Source organism: Trichomycterus rosablanca, chromosome 11 (genome assembly GCF_030014385.1).
Source record: "Trichomycterus rosablanca isolate fTriRos1 chromosome 11, fTriRos1.hap1, whole genome shotgun sequence".
NCBI classification, from domain to species: Eukaryota; Metazoa; Chordata; class Actinopteri; order Siluriformes; family Trichomycteridae; genus Trichomycterus; species Trichomycterus rosablanca.
This window is the reverse complement of record NC_085998.1, coordinates 21197509-21220667: the sequence shown is the minus strand read 5'-3', so window position 1 is coordinate 21220667 and position 23159 is coordinate 21197509. Positions and strand designations below refer to the sequence as shown.

Sequence of the window (23159 nt, the reverse complement as noted above, 5' to 3'; positions counted from 1 at the left end):
TAAAATAAATACTTTTATTTATAATTGTTTGTATAATTATATATAACAATAAGATAATAATTAATTAGCAGCTCTACAAAGACCATTCTCATATTTTTAGACAGTCTATTAGTGTATTTGTCTCTGTAAAGGCTGGTGTAATCTACTCCAGTCGTGCTCCCCGGGCTCCAGTAGCAGTAACGTGACACACTTCAACACTGGCCCCCAGCTTCTGTAGTTCATCCAACCAGAGCTGCTGCTTCTGAGAAAGTCGGTCATTAGGACCCTTCACCTCCACCAGCTATAAGAAGAAACCTCAGATTAGTAAACACTTAAAGCAAGGTAACTGCTGCAACCAGACTAACCACTTAAGGATTTTAGAAAATGTCTGTAGGGGGTAAAGGAAGGAGGATGCTTACAAAAAGAGAGTTGCTAAAAATAAGTGGGTGTTTACTGTTAAACTGTATAGTTTAAAGGGGAACAGCCATATGAGGTTTTCTAATTAACAGTAATGAATAATAAAGCATTAATATTCCATAAAAACCAGTTGACCAAAAGGATCAAAAACACTGTATCAGTGAGGTCTGTATCATGCAAGTGGAAAAGTCACCTTTGTGCAATTACTATGGTGACAAACCTGGAGGTTCATGATTTATCTGTGAGAATGCTCAGCACTGTCATTAGACAGCTTCCTATTCTGTGCAACAGAAAATAGCCAAACATGATTGTTCCACTTTAAGGTTGTTGTTCACATAGTTTGTGCACCCCTCCATGTCGTTGTGCTTGTAGGAAGAAATCAAAACACACTCGTTTATGTTATTTGGCTTAAGTGGCTGCAGTTTTTTATAAAATCATGAGAATAGTGCATCAGGTACAGTTGGCCAATGTGGACAGCGAAATTAAGAATGTTTAAATTGGGTGCGGTGGAAGGTGATGGGAGAATGTGAAATTTAATTTCACTGTTATTAACCACTTTATCCTGGTTAAGGTCCCAGCAGTTCTGGTTTCATCATGAAAAACTTGGTGCAAGGCAGTAATACCCCCTGGACAGGACACCAATCTGTCACAAGGCTTCACCCACCCCCAGACATAGCCAGTCATGTCTGTGTGGACACCCAGTCAGCCGACAGCACCTTCTGAGATTCAAGCCCAGATCTCTGTGGTGGTGTGCTAGCATAATAGACCGCTGTACTTAAAAATTTATTTTTGTAAAGACTACATAAAAGGTCTATGTATTATTTTTAAACTATGTTATAAAACAATTTAAGAGCATGGAAGCAAGTCTAGCATTTGCAAATTAGCAAATAAACCAGTGGAACAATACTTATTAAAGGAAAAAGCCCCAAAATCACTTATTAGGATTTAACATCTTGTTTTACACACTTTGGTTACATTCATGATAGAACAGGTAATTACTGGTTACCGATTCATCATCTCACAAGTTTAATGTCAAGCACAGTCATGGACAATTTTGTATCTCCAATTCACTTTACTTGCACGTTTTTGGACTGTGGGAGAAAACCCACGCAGACACGGGGAGAACATGCAAACTCCACACAGAAAGGACCCAGACTGCCCCATCTGGGAATCGAATCCAAGACCTTCTTGCTGTGAGGCGACAGTGCTACCCACTGAGCCACCATGCTGCCCAGCCCCAAATTTAAACTGGAGAAAAGATGGACATTTCAACTAGACACCCACCTCAAACATAAAGTCAAAATAACAGTATAGGGAGCCCAAGTATATAAAACAGCTACATTTTTGTATTGTCAAAAGAACAGCCACTAAAAGACTTATTTTTAAAATAAGAAGGCAGATGCTTGTACAGTCGACATTTAAAGTTTATGGAACATTTTTAAATGTTCATCAGTTTGCCAAGTGGAATGGGCTAAAATTAAACTACAATAAGGCAAAATATTATTTGTTTTAAAGTGCCAACAGCTTTTCAAAAAAGTTAATAATTTATGGTGTCGAAATATATTTCCCTTTGAATCATTTTTATTATTAAACATATGCCTTTTTATGCTTACAAATACATCCTTTTAGTATCTGTAGGTGTAATATAAAAAGACAGCTGTGTCACCGACCTGGCCAGGCATCCAACTGACACAATGGGCAGAATCTGTGGGTGGAAGGTAAATCAAGGGGTTTTTCCTATCTGCATTCTGCCATCCCTGTCACTGGCTGTACTGCTGGATGAGCAATGTGGAGACTCGCATGGAAATGAGCATGACTCACTGTATGCATTAAGCCAGTCAGCTATAACTACTATGCATGTGTCTGAGATAGTGTGGGAAGATACAAGCAGCAGTGGATTGAAGGGAATTGGAAATAAAGGGGGAAGCCCTTGGCTCTGATTTGGAATAATTAAGCATCTTAAGGTCCACTGTCCTAACTCTCATTTATGGTCATGTGATTCCGTTGTTTCAAACTTTCATGTAGTTAAAGAGCCAGACTGCTTTGTCACCTGGCCCACTTCACTTTTACTAATTTCTGCTATGCCTGCTGTTGTTTTAAAATGCCAACAATTACTGAACATGAATGAGTTCCATCTGCTTTGTTGCACTGTACTGCTGCCAGTGTAAATACGGGGAATGAGCAAATGAAATGAAAGCATTGTCTGCTGAAATGAAAAGCATTTTTTACAGCAGAGTAAAATGAAAAAGTGATGATTTATTGAAAAATTAATCTTGATGTTCTGTTTGTAATCTTACCTTGTAGCTATTGTTGTTGGTATTCCATACAACTAGGTCAGGAAGTCCTCCTCTACTGTGTCTGTAGTCCTTTGCCATTCTAAGAACCACTCCGCTTAAAAAATGCCCGCCCAGACATGCCACTAAGCTCTGCAATATCACATAAGATATACAACAATTAACCTCCATTTAGTTGCAGTTGTAACAATTAAGGAAGTTTAGACCTTACTAGGATAATTATAGGATGAGTTAATAAGTTGTGATGTATGCAATCATTCATTCATTTTTTCTCTTTTTGCTGCCCTTATTAAGGGATCAGTTTTTGCACTGGCTGTCCTTACTGACGCAACCCTTCTTATTTTTATCCGGGCTTGGGAACGTCACTAAGAGTGTACTGACAAACGCACCTACCAATGGCTAGACAGCTCGCTCCCACCCAGATGTAGCCAATCATGTCTGAATTGACATCTGACCGACTGGTAGCACAGTGATAGTGGGCTAGCATATTTTACCACTGCAACACCCGAGCACCCTCTTTCCTGTCCGTAATGTTTAGAAATGTTTCTGGTCCTAGAATGTCTAGTGAAGAATGTAGTAAAGTATGTAGTTGGAATAAACATAAACTTGATCATTTATTAAAACGTTTAGAAAAAGTTGATTTAAGGCTACTTCATGCCACTTTTCCTTTGGTGGCTAAATAAGGGGTGTCTGGCTATGCTTCATCATCTACCTTTACAATGACTGGTTAGTAAAAGATAAAGTGTAATGTGGGTGGAGCTTCATCTTCATTGTTTGGCTGACATCAGTCTTGCTGGAGATCTTTGGAAGGAGATACCATGATCACAAATCACATTAAACACAGTCGAGTCACATTATTATGAGCACCAGCCATGCTGACTGCAGTGCATCCCACAGCTGCTGGAGGGTGCGTGGGGGAGGATCCATAGAGTGAACATGACAATTGAGGTGGTCCCACAAATGCTCAGTTAAGTTCAAGCTGGGGAATTAGGGGGCCAAGGTCACGCTTTTCCAACCAGTGTCGGACATTTCTAGCCATGTAACATGTCTCATTGTCTTGCTTGAAGATCCCATCCACCCCAAGGAATACAATTTTACCCCAGGGTACTTTTACATGAGGGATATATACACAGCATGAGGGATATATATGCAGACAGCCTATCACCCCCTAATGTACCCACCAAGCCAGCTCGACTGTGTATAATCAGTAAATAGAATACTAAATAGTACCTAGTGATGTATTTATTTCACAAAACTAGTTAGTATAGTAAAACTTAGTTTAGGACAGAGCCTCTAGATTGAAAAGAGTGCATAAAACGCAGTGTTCATCTCATTTTTATTTTCTAAATAGCACTGCAGTATTTATCAGGCTTACGTAACTCTAGTTCTGGAGGACCTAAGGCCTGCAGAGTTTAATTCTTTCCCTGCTCCCAATCTTACTAATCTTGATGAAGGGTTTGATAATGAGCTTTTGAGATAAACCAGGTGTTTTAAAATTAAAAAAGTACTCTACAGGGCAGTGGTTTTTCAGGACAACGGTTATGTGCTATTTGATTTTATTTTCTTAATGAGCACACAAGCTGTATTTAAGCCTTACATTTCTCAAATCAGTGCAGGCTGCAAAAAAAAAGAAACAGCCAAAGGTGGCTTAGGTGTTAGAAAATAGAGATCAATTAGGTTTGAGCGAAATTTAGTTTGTTTGGTTTTTATAACACCTTGTTTACTCTGGTGAGTTATTTTCAAGAAGGTTTTTCGTGTGAAAACTTTGTATTAGTTCAGTGATAGTTCAGTTTGTATTTGTAAGAAAGTATTCTCATGCTTGCATTGTTTCTGATCAAGATATTGTTTATTGAGTCAGTCATTCTTAGTCTCTGCGAAATTCAGTAGGTCATTTATTGCTTGTGGCATAGGCAAATTAAGCCAACAAAGCCCTGTGATCAATTGGCACACTGTCCAGGTTGTGCCTAGTGTTTCCCAGTAAAATAGGACCCACTGTGACCCTGACCAGATTAAAGCAGTTGATGAAATCACAAACTACATGACCAAAAAGTATCTGGACAGCTTACTATCAGCTTGTTGGATATTCCATTCCAAAACTGTAAGCATTGAGTTGTCACTTGCAGTTATATACACAGTTGTATAACACAACAGCCTCCACTCTTGAAAAGGTTTTCCAACTGGAAAGGGCCTTTTCCAAACGGACACAACAATTAGATGGGGTGCCCACATACTCTTTACAATACAGTGTGATGGGTGTTGTTGCCAAAGTAACCTGGGCTTGCTGAAGAGAAGAGAATAGTTCCCAGTTGACAAGTGCACACAATCTACCCTCCTGCGAGTTCCACACTTCTGCCAGCAGATCCTGCAGCCTTTTGTTGGAGGCCTCACGCAATAGCTCAACCCGGCAGTCAATAGCCTCCTTCCGATTTTCATAGAAACTGTCAGTGTGCAAGTCCAAAGGACATGCCTGTAAAAATAATAAATCAAAAGTGATGTGTACAGCTTAGTACTTGGTGGAACATATTTCTGCCTTGAAAACCACTAAATATAAGTGATTTTGATAAGTGCTATCAATAGTAAATAATAAGTTTTATTTGTATAGCACCTATTACAAACTCAGGGTCGCCTAACAGTAGTACAGTAAATAATAATAGCTATCTGGAAAGGGAAAAAATATAAAATAGAAGGACAAAAATATGGTTAAAAAAGGACTGGCTTCAATGGACACTTAAGAAATGGATGTACAGACACAAAAAGTTTGGAGCAAGAAGTTCCAAAGCTTGGGAGATGCAGCACTAAAAGATCTGCAACCCACTGAGAGTCTAGTCTAAAGAACAGTGAGAAACCTGCTATTAATCAGTCTAAGGATGTAATGGGGTATGTAGGGAAGCAGGAGGCCCCCGAGATATGCCAGGGCCAGACCATCATCTTACAATAATCAGCATAGGAGAATATGAAAGCATGCACCTATGTTTGGAATCACTTGTAGTGAGTAATGGCTGCATATGGGTAATGTTACAAAATGCAGATTAGGTTTGGATTGGCAGTTCTTCTCGTGCAAAGGTCTCCAGCTAATTGGTTTGATGGCTTTCATGCAAATTCTGTCTTTAAATCCCACCAAAGATTTTCTGCAGTGTCTATATCTACAGACTGAAAACACCACTCCAGGACTGAATCTATAACTATAAGCTTAGGCTGACTTTGGTTGAAGTGTGCCTGGGATCAATGTCTTACTGAAAAGTCCAATTATCACTAAGGGTCAGTTTCACTACAGAAAGCATAACATGCCTCCTCAAAATGTCTTAGTATTTCTGTGAATCCATGGTGCCAGTCATACATTCAATATTGCCAGTTTATGCAACAAAAGAACATCCCCAAATTTCCACTGACCCACCTCCATGCTTGATATTGGGTGTAGTCATAAGCCTCACCTGCCATTTTTATTACTAAAACAATGTTTTATTTAACGTACACTAGTTTTATAATTTGAAATTACATGCCCAGGGCACATTTTTACCTGATAAGAAGTTCTAAAGACATCAGTAACCCCTTCCATAAAGATAATGTCCCACAGTAGAAGCCCAAACAGTGTGGAGAATGTGGAGCCTTCACCATGAATACCTGTAACAGTAAGATCTATTAACAAATACATTTCTACACACTTGCTCGACATACACTATATTGCTTAAAGTATTTGGACACCCGACACTGAATTTGTTGGACATTCCAGTTCAAAAACCAAATGGTATTAAAATACAGTGACCTCTATGTGGTCTTTTCAACTATTACATATTATATTTTACATGAATTTGTGCACATTCAGTCAAAATAGGATTTGTATGGCTGAGCACTGATGTTGGTAAGAAAGACCATTTGATTGATGTTCCAGTTCCATTCTAAAGATGTTTGGTGGGACTAGGATCAGAGCTTTGGGCAGGCCACTTACGTTTCTTTAAACTAAGCACTTCTCCTTTGTGCACAGCACCTTTCCTAAACTGTTGCTGCAAAATTGAATAAAATTTATATAATTTATGTATTACACCTGTTAGCAATTGTTGTTCCTGAAACATTTGCTTCTTATCATTAAATTCAATAATGAGAAGGGGTGTCCCAATACTTTTGTTCATATAGTTTGTAGTGCATTTGCATACATTTACACACATCTTTTTGTTATGCTTACATGGAAAAAACTAAACTGGAAAAACAAATTGCTGCTTTATAGCTAAATGCAATATTTGTACATAATCAAATACACATAATGAAAGAAATGTGAATACAAACATGCAAAATTACCATTTGTTTCAAAACGTTTGAACACAGATATATGCATTTGTATTGTTCCATTAGCACTGTTACTGAATATTGGCTGAAGATTTACTACATGCTAAATGTATGAGCTAATTTCATACGTGGAACACGTGTTTGCAAACCTTGATCAAAGCCGAGTTCTCTGTAGTGTGCCAATGCCAGCTCTTCAACAGAACATATAACCATGTCCTCACCAACTTCCCCAGAGCTCCCACTCCCTGCAGCAGGTCTCAGGAACCTGGATTTGCCCATACCACCTTCATGGGGAAAGAGCTGGCCTCGAATTGTCACCTGTAACCAAGCACAAACAGTGTATAAAGATTTTAATGAATCAGTTATCATTTAAAGATAATGGGAATGCACTTGTCAGGCATTCAAGAGGCTTTGTAAGTTTATTTATTTAATCCTTTGATAAATCAGGCTTACGTGAGTAACATCATCGACTTGGATAGCAGCGAGTTCTCGGAGCAGCAGGCGATACTTTTTAAAACTTGCCGACTCTTTCATTCTGGCAGCTCTCTGGTGCAGTGCCAAGCGGTGACCTGTCCGAACTAGTGGATCATTTAAACCATCCCTAATGGCGTAAATGGCCTAACACACACACACACACACACACACACACACACACACACACACACACACACACACACATTTATAAACATCAGATTAAAAATATAAGGTTCATAAGGTTTTACTGATGATATATTACTATCTCAGTAATATATCATGACAATGCTTTGGTCCAATTTGAATGTAACAACTTAATATGATACAGCCTAATGTACTGGTGTTTAATGAGCATTCCCAAAATTAGGCAGATAAATAGCTGGTAATATATCTTGAAAACATTAAAGAATTCCACAACCCTATATACTCTATAATTAAAGGAGTAAAAAAAGTTAAATCTGCATTAGAAATTAAACACTTTATCTGAAACAACAAACGGTCATTAATGTGTATATATTCTGAATGCAATATTCATGAATTCAATAATTAATTAATTCCTTCATTGTCTGTTTTACCACCGCTTTATGCTGACCAGGGTTGCAGTGGGTCTGATTCATTAGGCTAAAGTAAGGAAACACCCTGGACAGGTTGCCAGTCTATCACAGGGTAGACAACACACAATTTTAGTAGCTCTAGTTGGCCTGAAAAAAGGGCACCCGGGAAAAATCCACACGTTGAAAAAGAGAACATGCAAACTCCACAAAGAATGGACTCTGACTGCCCAGCCAGGGAATCAAACCCAGGCCATCTTGCTGTGAAGCGACAGCGCTATCTACTGCATCACTGTGCCACTCTGAATGCAGCATGCACATGTTAAATAGAGTGTTGAAAGTGGGATGTCAGACTTTTGCCTGTGTTTTGCACACATGTCCAACGAAATTCTTGTGGCGAAAAAACACAAGTCTGCCAATACTTGCTAACTGTAACATCCGTTAACCTTCTCTGTGGGTATGTTTATGGTTATCCACAAATCATAGCAGCCAAGCCAACGAGGTCGTGTACTCTCAGACATTTAAAGAATGTAAGATGTTTAATTCCCACCCACAACTTCAGTAACATATATTGTGAAAAAAAAATCCCATATTAAATTAGTGAAACATGGTTTTGAAGGTGTTTCAAGTAGTGTCAATCATAGAACGGCTAATCACTAATATAAGCTTTTCAAACTGGTGCTGATAAAACAGACACTGAACCACTGTACTTATAATCAGTGATATGGCACTGTTACAGAGAATTCGCCTGATGTAATGCCTGGATGAAATTTCGGAAATGACCTATTCAACAGTCATTATAATGATCACTCAAAAAGTACAGATCATAAAGAATTAATTGCTTTCCTGGATGTGTTTAACCCACAAGATTTGGTTTCTATTAACTTTGAGTGAATGCAGTACCTGCTCATGCTGTTTGAGATGCTGCTGGAGATTGAGAGCCAGCCTGTCCCACCATCGCCCTCTGCTGACTGGACAGTATGTTGACTGAGACAAAAGAGATTTCAACTCCTCTACTGCGTCCTATAGAAATATAGTATATTATAATATCATTAATAAGACGTCGTATACTTTTTCCCATTTTTAAAGCACTATTCTTTTTTAAGCGCATACGATGAGTTACATTCTATCTGGTCTTTTTTTAATGTGTATTTATAAATAGACAAAAATATCACATGTCTTTGGACTGTGGGAGGAAACCAGAGCACCCAGAGAAAACCCATGCCAACGTGGGGAGAACATGCAAACTCCACACAGATAGGACAGGGACCGCTCCACCTGAGAATCGAACCCACGACCTTATTGCTGTGAGGCGACAGTGCTACCCACCAAGCCACTGTGCTGACCTGATCTACAAATAATTATTTTCATTTTGGCCTTAATTATTTTCATCTGTGTGGTCAATTTTACACCCCATTTAAATGATTCTGTTACAGGTGCAACAAGCTACTTATTCAGGGAGTAAATAACTTTAAACACTTTGTTGATAGGAGAAGTGCGAGGTTAGTGGCCAGACTGGTTTAAGCTAACAAGAAGGATACGGTAACTTAAAATTATTCTTTACACCTGTGGTTAACAGAAAAAGCAGCAAACCTTGATGCATTACATCACATCAGGTCTCGTTCCTGCCCAGTAAGCAATTTATCCTCATCATGGTTGGTGGGTCTGCAGAAACCATAGACTATTGCAGGGCATCCCACATTAGGGGCACTAGGGGCAATTTAGAATTGCCAGTTCACCTGCTGCACAATCCAGAAAATTACTGAAAAATAGAGACAGTATCTACTAAAGAAGAAGTAACAGGTTCTCACCCACACTATCAATGACCTCACCCCATTTCAGTACATATATCACATTTACATTTCAATTTCTGGCATTTAGCTGACGCTTTTTATCCAAAGCAACTTAGTGTGAAAGTATACAGTCTAAGCAATTGAGGGTTAAGGGCCTTGCTCAAAGGCCCAACAGTGACAACCTGGCAGTGGTGGGGCTCGAACCAGCGACCTTTTGATTGCTAGTCCACCTGCTAGGCTACAGCTGCCCCCTCCTATCACGTACATAAATGTGCATTTAAAACCGTCATTAAGGCAACAAGAAAAACGGGTGCTTAATTCAGTGTTACTAACCTCATAGCGACGAAGCCTCTGTAGTATCTCAACTCCACGAGACAATATACGCGTATATGTCCAGCCCACTGTAAAGCAGCGCAGGAACACTGGTAACTCCTCCTGCCATCTGCATACATTCAAATATCAACTCATAACTCATTATCTCATCAAAAAAAAAACACAAGGCAGTTTTACAGCTCCTACCTTAAGTCACAGGCTTGCTTAAGGTTCTGCCAATTAGACTTTGCAGAGCTATAGAGAACAAGAGCATCCTCCCAGCAACCTGTCTGCATTGCTGTAATTATTTCTTGAAGCGTTCTCATGGCAGCCTCATATCTAAACAAAAGACATGTTTATTACAACCACTTTCTAATACAAAATGCTAAAACAGGTCACAAATGCCTGGGTTACCTGATGAGGTCCTCCCTGTCCCGAAACACTTGGGCAGAGCGATTTACAGTGTAGTCTGGGAATGCCAGGCGCCCAGAATTAACCAGCAGTATAGTGTATAGCTGGCTTTGACCCCCTGATGCCATTTCCTCTTCCTCCATAGTGTCAGTAAGCGAGAAGAGGAGAAGAACTCTGGAGAACACTGCACGAGGATCACGGCAGAGACGTATGCAGGAGCCTGCTAGCTGTTTCGCTCTACAAGAGATGAGCAGGTACACACAAACTGGTATTATTACAATCATAGCATGTTTTAATAATACTTTAAATAGCAGTACTTGCACATACAGTGGTGTTCAAAAAAATTGCAGTGATTTTAAAAAAGCGAATAAAGCACAAAATCATTATAATAACTTTTATTTCCATAAATGCAAATGCACTGAAAATACTACACTTTCAATTCTAAATCAAAACATTAACAAAATTTAGTCAGTTTGTGTCAATCCTTTACAGAAAATTAAGAAAAATGAATATTAGGCTGTTCAAAATAACAGCAGTGCCAGCATTTTTCTTTAAAAACTCAAAAAATGTATCTATAACATGAAAATTTTTTTGAGGTTTCACTTTACTTTAAATTACTGAACTAATATTTAGTGGCAGAACAATTGTTTCCGAGATCTGTGTTGCATGGAGTCCACCAACTTCTGGCACCTCTGAACAGGTATTCCAGTCCAGGATGATTAGACTACATTCCACAGTTCTTCTGCAATTTTGGGTTTTGCCTCAAAAAAACACGTTTCAGATTTCAGCCCACAAGTTCTCTATGGGATTGAGGTCAGGGGATTGGGCTGGCAACTCTATTACCTCAATCTTGTTTGTCTGTAACCAAGATGTTTTGGGTCATTGTCATGTTGAAACACCCATTTTAAGGACATTTCTTCTTCAACATAGGGCAACATGATCTGCTCAAGTATTCTGATATATTTAAACTGATCCATGATCCCTCATATGTGATAAATAGGCGTAACACCATGGTATGAAAAACATCCCCATATCATCATTTTGTACAACCATGCTTTACTGTCTTCACAGTGTACTTTGGCTTGAATTCAGTGCTTGGGGGTCGTCTGACATACTGTCTACGGCCACTAGACCCAAATAGAACAATTTTGCTTTCACCAGTCCACAAAATGTTAAGCCATTTCTCTTTGGACCAGTCAATGTGTTCCTTGGCAAATGTTAACCCATTCAGGACACGTCTTTTTCTTAACAACGGGACTTTGCAAGGAGTTCTTGCTGGTAAATTGGCTTCATTTAATCATCTTCTGTACTCACTGGTAACTTCAGATGTTCCTTGATCTTTCTGGAGGTGATCATTGACTGAGTATTTGCTATTTTGGCTAATCTTCAATCCAATTGAACAGTAGCTCCACGCTTCCTTCCGTATCTTTCAGGGTTTGGTTTTCACTTCAAGGCATTTGAGATCATTTTAGTTGAGCAGGCTATAATTTGCTGCACTTCTCTGTATGTTTTTTCTCTCTACAATCAACTTTTTAATCAAAGTACGCTGTTCATCAGAACAATGTCTGGAACAACTCATTTTCCCCAGTATTTCAGAAGGAAATGTGCTATGACCAACCTGTGCAACATTTGCCACCCTCCTACCTTAAATAAGGGCCAAAACTGACACCCGTTCTTCTGCAGAATGAATGACTTCACCAATTGAACTCCTCACTGCTATTATTTTGAACAACCCCCTTTCAATCAATGCTTCGATTACTCAGAATGAGTGGGATGCATGTCCTAATTGTTGGGTTTGTTTTGTTTTCATTACTCTACTACACTTTCAAGTCAATTTTTTGCTATGTAGAAATAGCATTTCTACTAAAAACAGTGATTAATCAGGTTAATGGTGTTGGACTGCTATTATTTTAAACACTACTGTATGGTCACAATAGAAGGATCCAAACAGAGCGGTTACAAATGTTAAAGAGTGGTTAATCCAGGGTGAGCACATATGAAAACTTAAATTGGCTGTGTTGCTGTGCTATTCATCTGAATCGGCTACTCTTTTCACTTTGTTCCCATATTCCAATTGTGTCCCGACTGATATAATGAAAATAACAATAAATTTGCTTGTAGGGGTGCTTGGATGGTGCAGTAATCCAATGAGCTAGATCATTATTGTAAAGACCCAGGTTTGAGACTGGTTAAACACTCTACAGACACAAGTGGCCGTGTACTGAGGAACTGAAGGTCAGATAGGGCTCCTGCTTGAGGCAAAAGCAAAAGGACTGTGTAATACTCTTTGTAGCAGATGCTTTAATCCAAAGCAACTTACATTAGCAACCATATACTGTATATTATCACTATATATTTATAGAATAAAATTATATATATATATATATATATATATATATATATATATATATATTATCCTAATCCATATGAGGATGGATTAGGGGACAGTGGTAGCCTAGTGGGTAGAGCTTTGGCCTATCAACTAAAAGGTTGAGAGTTCAAATCCCATGCAGCCACTGTAGGGCCCTTGAGCAAGGCCCTTAACTCTCTCGGCTCCACGGGCGCCGCACAATGGCTGACCCTGGGCTCTGACCCCAGCTTCCAGACAAGCTGGGATACGTGAAAAAAGAATTTGGTTGTACTGTACACCTGTATATGTATATATGACAAATAAAGGCATTCTATATACAATCCAAGCAATTGAGGGCCTTGCTGAAGGACACATCATTGGCAACCTGCCAGTTGTGGGGCTTGAACAAGCAATTGCTAGTGTTCAGTACCTTAACAAAAAAAATACCACTGCCACTAAATCACCAAACTGTTTATTCTTATTTGTCCTAAACTAACAGTGCTGTATTTAGTAATCGCATAAAGAACAGTACATACACTAAACCCTAAATAAGTGTTTTGTTGTTTTGTTTTTTATGTGCTTGGGAATTAGCACTTTAGCATTGCTTTTACACTGGGGTCTTGACAGGTGGATTGAGGGAAAATGGTCTTCCATCCAACGAAATCAGCATTATGCTGGAACAATGAGAATTGGTCAATAAATCATTTAGCATGGCAAAAAAACGATTTGCATCCTGTGTAGGTTGTGTTACTGCATTGCACCCAGTGATTCTGGAGAAGCCAGACCAAACATGACCCTGACCAGGATATAGCAGTGGTATTACATGAACATGAAACAAAATTAATAACATAGAAGTCACTGACTCTGTAATAGCGGTCCTACCTCTTAAGAATGACTGTTCTGATGTTGTTTTGACCAGGTGCACAGGAGAAGAGCGAACGCTGTTTGGACAAATTTAGAAGACCTTCCACTAGCTGCTGTTTCTGGGTGCTGCTGCCTGGACCTCTAAGGTGGAAAGTCTTGGCCAGGCTTCGGAGCTCTGGAGCAGGTATAATATGCAAAGCATCTTGGATCTCGTCGAGTTCAGACTCTAAATAACAAAGAGTAACAATGAAGACCATTCCTGCTGTAATCACAGTTTTAGTCTTTCAAATAAAAGTTCCTAAACTTCTAATCATCAATTATATTTATATGAATGAATACATACATGAAAACCGCACACAGACAGTAACCGAGGCTAGGATCAAAGTAAATATTTTCAATATTTACTACTGTATTAAGTAAATGAAAAAAATACAGGTATTAAACTAAAATCCTGATCAGAGTTGTGTTTGGTCTGGTTCCCCCGGAAACACTAAGCATAAAGCAAAAACACACACTGGACAGGACACCAACACATCACAGGGCTTCAGCCATTACCCCCTCAGACACAGCCCATCATGTCTGTGTAGGCGCCCAGCCAGCAGATAGCACCTCTAAGATTCGAATCCAGATCTCAAAAGTTGTGGGCTAGCATAATAGTGTGTCCTCACAGATCACACAATCAGCATAATTTGTGTAAAAAATTTAATATTTACATATTTGACATAAATTTACAGTCATATGTTTCTTGATATTTTGCACTACTAGAAACAAGTTAGCACATTTGTGGAACTGAACATGTCAACTGCACATAATCAGGCTGCTTTGAACAAGTGGGATCTTTTAATTTCTTTTTAAATTAAGAAATTACAACTGTTAGAATGGCATTTAAAAAGTCACTAGTGATCTTTTTGCCTACCATGTATAGTACAGGGAGAGAGAGAGTAGATTAAACGTACATGGCCAGAAATTGACTGACATCCTATCTGGGATGTGTTATTGTATTGCGCCTATTGATTCTGGACAAAACGAACCTGTTGCAACCGTGACCAGGATAATGTGGCAGTAAAACATGAAAATAAATGAATGAATGGATAAATACAACATATATATAAGTAAACGAACAGCACATACAGCAGTTTTCAAAATAAAATAAAATCATTTACACATACTCATGGTCTGGATTTTAAGCATTAGGGATGATTTTGATATAGTTTACAAAGTCAATAAACTCAATTACACTGGCAGCATACCAACCTGTCTGGAGAAATCCACTCTTTACAAGTTCTTGCACAACAGGTCTGAGATCTGAGCTAATCTCTGCATAATCCAGTTTGCTAACCTGCAGCCACTTTAGCTTCCTCTGAAAGAGACGGACATAGAGCATCTGACCTGCCACTAAGAAACGAGAAAAGCAGTATTTGTTTTAACCACCATGATTTTGCGCATAATACTGCACAAGTTTAATATGCAAACAAATACTTAAAAGTATTAAATCGGTTTTAAAAGATAAAATGTTAAATGGTCTTTAAACAATTTAAATACATTAATATCACACATATTTTGCATTTGCTATAACATTTCATGTATAGTTGTTTCATAGCTGTTAAAATTGGGTAATGAGTTTTAATAACCAGGAAAATCATCATTACGTTCATAGAATAAAAAAACGGCCCGTAGGCCATTTGCGGCCTGTTACCATTTTTGAAAAGGCTTGCCAGGTATTTTAGAAATAAAATTAAAGCTGACTCGCTATTACGCAGGTTTTTAAAAAACTGCTTAAACTGTTTGAACTCTAGCTGTCGCTATCACACAAACAAATCTAAAACCCTCCTCATCATTTTTCCCCCCAACTCTATGAATGAATAAATGCCTTTATTTGTCATATATACAGTGTATCACAAAAGTGAGTACACCCCTCACATTTCTGCAAATATTTCATTATATCTTTTCATGGGACAACACTATAGACATGAAACTTGGATATAACTTAGAGTAGTCAGTGTACAGCTTGTATAGTAGTGTAGATTTACTGTCTTCTGAAAATAACTCAACACACAGCCATTAATGTCTAAATAGCTGGCAACATAAGTGAGTACACCCCACAGTGAACATGTCCAAATCGTGCCCAAATGTGTCGTTGTCCCTCCCTGGTGTCATGTGTCAAGGTCCCAGGTGTAAATGGGGAGCAGGGCTGTTAAATTTGGTGTTTTGGGTACAATTCTCTCATACTGGCCACTGGATATTCAACATGGCACCTCATGGCAAAGAACTCTCTGAGGATGTGAGAAATAGAATTGTTGCTCTCCACAAAGATGGCCTGGGCTATAAGAAGATTGCCAACACCCTGAAACTGAGCTACAGCATGGTGGCCAAGGTCATACAGCGGTTTTCCAGGACAGGTTCCACTCGGAACAGGCTTCGCCAGGGTCGACCAAAGAAGTTGAGTCCACATGTTTGGCGTCATATCCAGAGGTTGGCTTTAAAAAACAGACACATGAGTGCTGCCAGCATTGCTGCAGAGATTGAAGACGTGGGAGGTCAGCCTGTCAGTGCTCAGACCATACGCCGCACACTGCATCAACTCGGTCTGCATGGTCATCATCCCAGAAGGAAGCTGACGCACAAGAAAGCCAGCAAACAGTTTGCTGAAGACAAGCAGTCCAAGAACATGGATTACTGGAATGCCCTGTGGTCTGACGAGACCAAGATAAACTTGTTTGGCTCAGATGGTGTCCAGCATGTGTGGCGGCGCCCTGGTGAGAAGTACCAAGACAACTGTATCTTGCCTACAGTCAAGCATGGTGGTGGTAGCATCATGGTCTTGGGCTGCATGAGTGTTGCTGGCACTGGGGAGCTGCAGTTCATTGAGGGAAACATGAATTCCAACATGTACTGTGACATTCTGAAACAGAGCATGATCCCCTCCCTTCGAAAACTGGGCCTCATGGCAGTTTTCCAACAGGATAACGACCCCAAACACAACCTCCAAGATGACAACTGCCTTGCTGAGGAAGCTGAAGGTAAAGGTGATGGACTAAACCCAATTGAGCACCTGTGGCGCATCCTCAAGTGGAAGGTGGAGGAGTTCAAGGTGTCTAACATCCACCAGCTCCGTGATGTCATCATGGAGGAGTGGAAGAGGATTCCAGTAGCAACCTGTGCAGCTCTGGTGAATTCCATGCCCAGGAGGGTTAAGGCAGTGCTGGATAATAATGGTGGTCACACAAAATATTGACACTTTGGGCACAATTTGGACATGTTCACTGTGAGGTGTACTCACTTATGTTGCCAGCTATTTAGACATTAATGGCTGTGTTATTTTCAGAAGACAGTAAATCTACACTGCTATACAAGTTGTACACTGACTACTCTAAGTTATATCCAAGTTTTATTTCTATAGTGTTGTCCCATGAAAAGATATAATGAAATATTTGCAGAAATGTGAGGGGTGTACTCACTTTTGTGATACACTGTACATATACAGACGTACAGTACAACGAAATTCTTTCTTCGCATATCCCAGCTTGTTTGGCAGCTGGGGTCAGAGTGCAGGGTCAGCCATCGTACAGTGCCCCTGGAGCAGACAGGGTTAAGGGTCTTGCTCATGGGCCCTACAGTGGCTGCATGGCAGAGCTGGGATGCAAACTCTCAGGCTTCCAGTTGATAGCCCAAAACCCTACCCACTAGCCTACCACTGTCCTCTACATTAATGTTTCTGAATTTTTGCATAAACAAGATGACTCCAAAGAAACAAAAACCAGACTGCAAATGCACAAGATTTCAGGCGATTTTTTTCACTGAATTACAGAGAGAAGTGTGTATGTTTCATTTAAATTATTATATAAAACTATAATAATCTTCCCATTAGGGTTATAAACTGGTGAGTGAAATTGGCACAATCTTAGTTTACACAACACTGTCAAAAATAGTCACTCAAATAAAAAGTAAGTGTAATTGTTTGTAATCAAGTAGGTCTGTATAATATATATAATATATACATATTGTTTTATTACAAATGAGTCTGTGGCCCATGTTTGCATATTCTTTACTCCATCTGACCCCCAAAAAGAAAAGTATGGACATCCATGGTTTAAGCCATTCTTTGTAGTGCCTGGATAGAATAATACATTGTATTTGATTCTCTGTTTATTTATTTCTTAACAGTAAATCAAAATGATGGTGTATTTTACAGAGAAGATAGTTGAGGCAGAATTGAGTGTTTTTACGATATGCAGTTTAAACGCTTCACCTACAGATGGCGCCAGACTTTAACATAATACGTTTTTGGTCAGGCGCTCTCCAAAAGTACAGTATATAAAACAAACGTAATGCCGCTTATGCCAAGTTCACACTACACGACTTTCTGAGTTGGTGGGTCGCTGTACAGTTCACACTACACGACTGAATCTTTTGCACTCGGGAGTCTTTCAGTCGGTGTATATTTCACACTACACGACTGATCGGTCATAGGGGGTTTCACACTACACGATCCATCACCAACTGGAATCGCAGGCGAGCTTCTCTGGTCTCCCAAACTACGTTTTGTCACGAAAACAAACGCGAGAAGTGACGAGGGGTTTAATGATACCACGTCCAAAAATGCACGTCAACAAGTAGCGAGAGATCGAAGTTGTTTGTGCGCTGATGTGCAGCGTAAAATCAAGTAGGAAAAACAGTTTGGATTGTTCTATAGTAAGTTGGAGGTTAATTAATATTTTTGCAATGCAACGTTGTTGTTATGTATTGTAGAGAACGATCAAGTCAGAAATACTGTAAAACGTGTGTGTGTGTGCGCCGGTGTATTCTGATATAAACTATATTATCCCCCTGTCCCACCTGTTTACACTCCTCTCCTGCGTTTCCTTTCACACCGTATCCTGCGTTCTAATTGGCTGTTCGACATGTCACTCATTGCCAGTCGTGCAACTCAGATCAGATATCTGACATGCTAGAAATCTCGATCCGGTTGCCGAGTGCTCGGTCGGATCGAGTTGTTGAGTAGTTCACACATAGCGATCGAGAGCTGAGTTTTGATCGCCGAGCAAACACCGAGTTGCTCCCGAGCCAGCAAATCTAGCGCCGACCAGTCGCCAAGCGAAAATCAGGGCAAAAATCGTGTAGTGTGAACTAGGCATTAGCAAGTGTTTGGTCTGACGACGTCTGCTAGTAAAACAGTGGAATAGTCAGACGGAGTTTTTAATACTGATTATATACAGTATATTTATTATAATTATTATTATTAATTAGAATAACTTATTTATATATTTTATCCTCTGTAAGAAAACAATTAGTTAACTTATAAGAGGCCATAACACACACAGAAACTGAGTTTTTGTCTCACAGAAGTGCTATAGAATAAAAACAGCTTGATTATTATTCGTATTGTACCCAAAAAATGTAGAATTGGATATGGATTTACAATGTTTCCATACACATAGCTATGTGAGATCCTACAGTGTATCACAAAAGTGAGTACACCCCTCACATTTCTGCAGATATTTAAGTATATCTTTTCATGGGACAACACTGACAAAATGACACTTTGACACAATGAAAAGTAGTCTGTGTGCAGCTTATATAACAGTGTAAATTTATTCTTCCCTCAAAATAACTCAATATACAGCCATTAATGTCTAAACCACCTGCAACAAAAGTGAGTACACCCCTTAGTGAAAGTTCCTGAAGTGTCAATATTTTGTGTGGCCACCATTATTTCCCAGAACTGCCTTAACTCTCCTGGGCATGGAGTTTACCAGAGCTTCACAGGTTGCCACTGGAATGCTTTTCCACTCCTCCATGACGACATCACGGAGCTGGCGGATATTCGAGACTCTGCGCTCCTCCACCCTCCGCTTGAGGATGCCCCAAAGATGTTCTATTGGGTTTAGGTCTGGAGAAATGCTTGGCCAGTCCATCACCTTTACCCTCAGCCTCTTCAATAAAGCAGTGGTCGTCTTAGAGGTGTGTTTGGGGTCATTATCATGCTGGAACACTGCCCTGCGACCCAGTTTCCGGAGGGAGGGGATCATGCTCTGCTTCAGTATTTCACAGTACATATTGGAGTTCATGTGTCCCTCAATGAAATGTAACTCCCCAACACCTGCTGCACTCATGCAGCCCCAGACCATGGCATTCCCACCACCATGCTTGACTGTAGGCATGACACACTTATCTTTGTACTCCTCACCTGATTGCCGCCACACATGCTTGAGACCATCTGAACCAAACAAATTAATCTTGGTCTCATCAGACCATAGGACATGGTTCCAGTAATCCATGTCCTTTGTTGACATGTCTTCAGCAAACTGTTTGCGGGCTTTCTTGTGTAGAGACTTCAGAAGAGGCTTCCTTCTGGGGTGACAGCCATGCAGACCAATTTGATGTAGTGTGTGGCGTATGGTCTGAGCACTGACAGGCTGACCCCCCACCTTTTCAATCTCTGCAGCAATGCTGACAGCACTCCTGCGCCTATCTTTCAAAGACAGCAGTTGGATGTGACGCTGAGCACGTGCACTCAGCTTCTTTGGACGACCGACGCGAGGTCTGTTCTGAGTGGACCCTGCTCTTTTAAAACGCTGGATGATCTTGGCCACTGTGCTGCAGCTCAGTTTCAGGGTGTTGGCAATCTTCTTGTAGCCTTGGCCATCTTCATGTAGCGCAACAATTCGTCTTTTAAGATCCTCAGAGAGTTCTTTGCCATGAGGTGCCATGTTGGAACTTTCAGTGACCAGTATGAGAGAGTGTGAGAGCTGTAATACTAAATTGAACACACCTGCTCCCTATGCACACCTGAGACCTAGTAACACTAACAAATCACATGACATTTTGGAGGGAAAATGACAAGCAGTGTTCAATTTGGACATTTAGGGGTGTAGTCTCTTAGGGGTGTACTCACTTTTGTTGCCGGTGGTTTAGACATTAATGGCTGTATATTGAGTTATTTTGAGGGAAGAATAAATTTACACTATTATATAAGCTGCACACAGACTACTTTTCATTGTGTCAAAGTGTCATTTTGTCAGTGTTGTCCCATGAAAAGATATACTTAAATATTTGCAGAAATGTGAGGGGTGTACTCACTTTTGTGATACACTGTAATTTAAAAAGAGAAGATCGATCCACACTGGCTTATTTCATTTGTATTGAGGGGTGGTTGCATCACTAAATATTCAAATTTTATAATTAAATTTTTTCCATGCATTAAAAATATTTTGACAGAAAAAAAACAATAATGTAATGTAAAATAATGTAGTACATGCTATATATCATGGGTGCCCACACTTTCGTGGCTTGAAATCTACTATTTCAGTCAACAGGTCATCGCAATCTACTTTTTAAGGCTGACCTCATCATTTATGTAATCTGGACAATAGCTGCTGATGCCAATTTCTTAAGCAGGCTTCCAAGTGTTCATCAGTAAGCGTGGACCGATATTTAGACTTAATTATTTTCATGTGGGAAAAGACACATGTAGGTCGATCCAAGAATGCTGTCAAATATGTGGCACATTTATGTTTGGATATTTTTCCTCAGCCAGCAAGTTCCAAAATTGTCCAGCAAAGGCCCTTGACTTCATATGAACGTCAGATTGTAGGGTTAAAACTTCTGTATGCAACATGAGATCTGAATATTCTCAGTCAGTGACCTGTTTGAATAAGGCACAATCTACCAGCGTGCACTGTGCGATCGACTGGTAGATCATAATCGATGTATTGGGCACCCCTGCTATATATTATCACCAATGCACATTAACCCATGTAGTAGATTTACTATTTCTGTACCTGAGAGCTGCTTAAAACTATGGATGTGTGAGAGATCATCGCTGTTAAATAGTACTCGATCATCTTCATTCTCCAGTACTGCTTCCAGAACAGTTAGGAAATTCTGAAGATAATAAGGTTGTCTGGCTAAAGCAGGTTCCGCAGAAGTAGCACTAGCATCCTTTTGAAGATCATCACTTTCCTGTGGCTTTCTAGTCTTTTTTTCTTCTACATTCTCATCCTTAGATTTTCTGACATCAGGTAACCCATCTTCGCCGATATCATTTGTGGAAGCACTAGCATGTGACCTGTGAATTTGGCTGAATATAGGAAACGCTTTGTTTTTGCTTTTATTCTCTGCATGTCGAATTTTCTTTTGCAGATTTGGGGCTGCACGTGTGTCAGTCTTCCTCTTCATTATTCTAGACGAAGCAGCAGTTTTTAACGGCTGAGAAGCCTCAGTTCCCGGTGATTCAAGTGTTGGTACAGGAGCCTCATATTTCTCAGCATGAGGTGGATTTGTAGTTGCATCAAAGTTTTCTTTTTGTGAACTACTTGCTTCAGTGAAGTCTGGCTCGTGAAAAACAGGCACTTGGGTCTCGTTATTTTTCGAGTCCTCTGAAAACACCAGAACCTTTTTGGAAAGTTTTGAAGACAATCTGTCAAGACTGACTGTCCTGACCTCTTTAGCTTGGCAGTTTCGTTTGGGTGATTCTTGCCATGCCATGCCATTGTTTTCAAAATATGGACTAGTTTTTGATTCTTCAGTCTTTGCATGCATGTTTGTGGGTTTTTCCTCCACATCTGGATTTCGTAGGCCATTATTTGAAAGTGACGGAGATGTTTTATCTTGAGCTCCTACACCACTTTCCTCTGAAAAGTCTTTACATCGAGAGTCAATATGTTCATTTATCTTGAAACGAGGTACAAACCTGCCACATAGTGGGCAAGCCAGTTTAGATGGTGGTGTGTTCTTAAAAAATGAAGTAATTGACATGCTTTTATGCTTATTATTGGAATTCTCTTTTGCAATGGCCTTTTTTTGCAATGCACAGTCTTTTTTGGCCATAGAAAGCCTTCTTGGGAGCTTGGTGCGGTCTTTAGTTTGGCTTTCACCTGGCCGAGAATCCATAGTTAGTTTATGAACCTTGAATGACAAGCTTAAGATATGTTTAGATCAGGATAACCTCCTTCAAAAGCTTGGTTTCTGAACCTGTAAAAACAGATAGATGCAAATTGAATGCATTGAACAACAAAAGTATGATTATTTATGTTATTTCTAACATTTGTTTTCAAGCACAACATACAATAGCAAGAAAAGTTTTTGAAATATTTACTGTTAATGGGATGTCTGCATTAATATCTGTATCAGTCCCATTTGGCTATTTTCTAATATCAGATAGGGATGTTCAATGCCAGAGCAAATGATTACCACCACCACCACCCCCCCCCCCCCCCCCCTTACTATTTGCAAAAAAAAAAAAGAAAAAGACAGAGAGACAGAATTGTTTTAGCCTTCACTACTAAAGCTCCATGTAGAAACATAAACTTCTTGGAAACATAAAAATCTTGGGAACACAGTTAAGCTTCTACCCTGCTTGATACAGATACTGTTCCTTCTAGTTTTTTTTTCTCATTAATGGCTTTAAGGGAATATAATAAAAAGTGTTGGC

General features: G+C 39.6%; 1 protein-coding gene across 1 annotated transcript; it reads right to left on the bottom strand.

Moving 5' to 3' along the window:
• Nucleotides 1–22618, bottom strand: fan1 (FANCD2 and FANCI associated nuclease 1). Its single transcript, XM_063004540.1, has 13 exons — nt 21508–22618; nt 14981–15121; nt 13745–13952; nt 10516–10749; nt 10309–10440; nt 10123–10231; nt 8900–9019; nt 7425–7589; nt 7121–7289; nt 6208–6311; nt 4963–5157; nt 2694–2822; nt 1–280 (listed from the first exon to the last, which is right to left on the bottom strand). The coding sequence occupies exons 1-13, from the start codon at nt 22616–22618 to the stop codon at nt 143–145; spliced, it is 2955 nt and encodes a 984-aa protein (XP_062860610.1). The 3' UTR covers nt 1–142.
• Nucleotides 22619–23159: the final 541 nt, after the last annotated feature.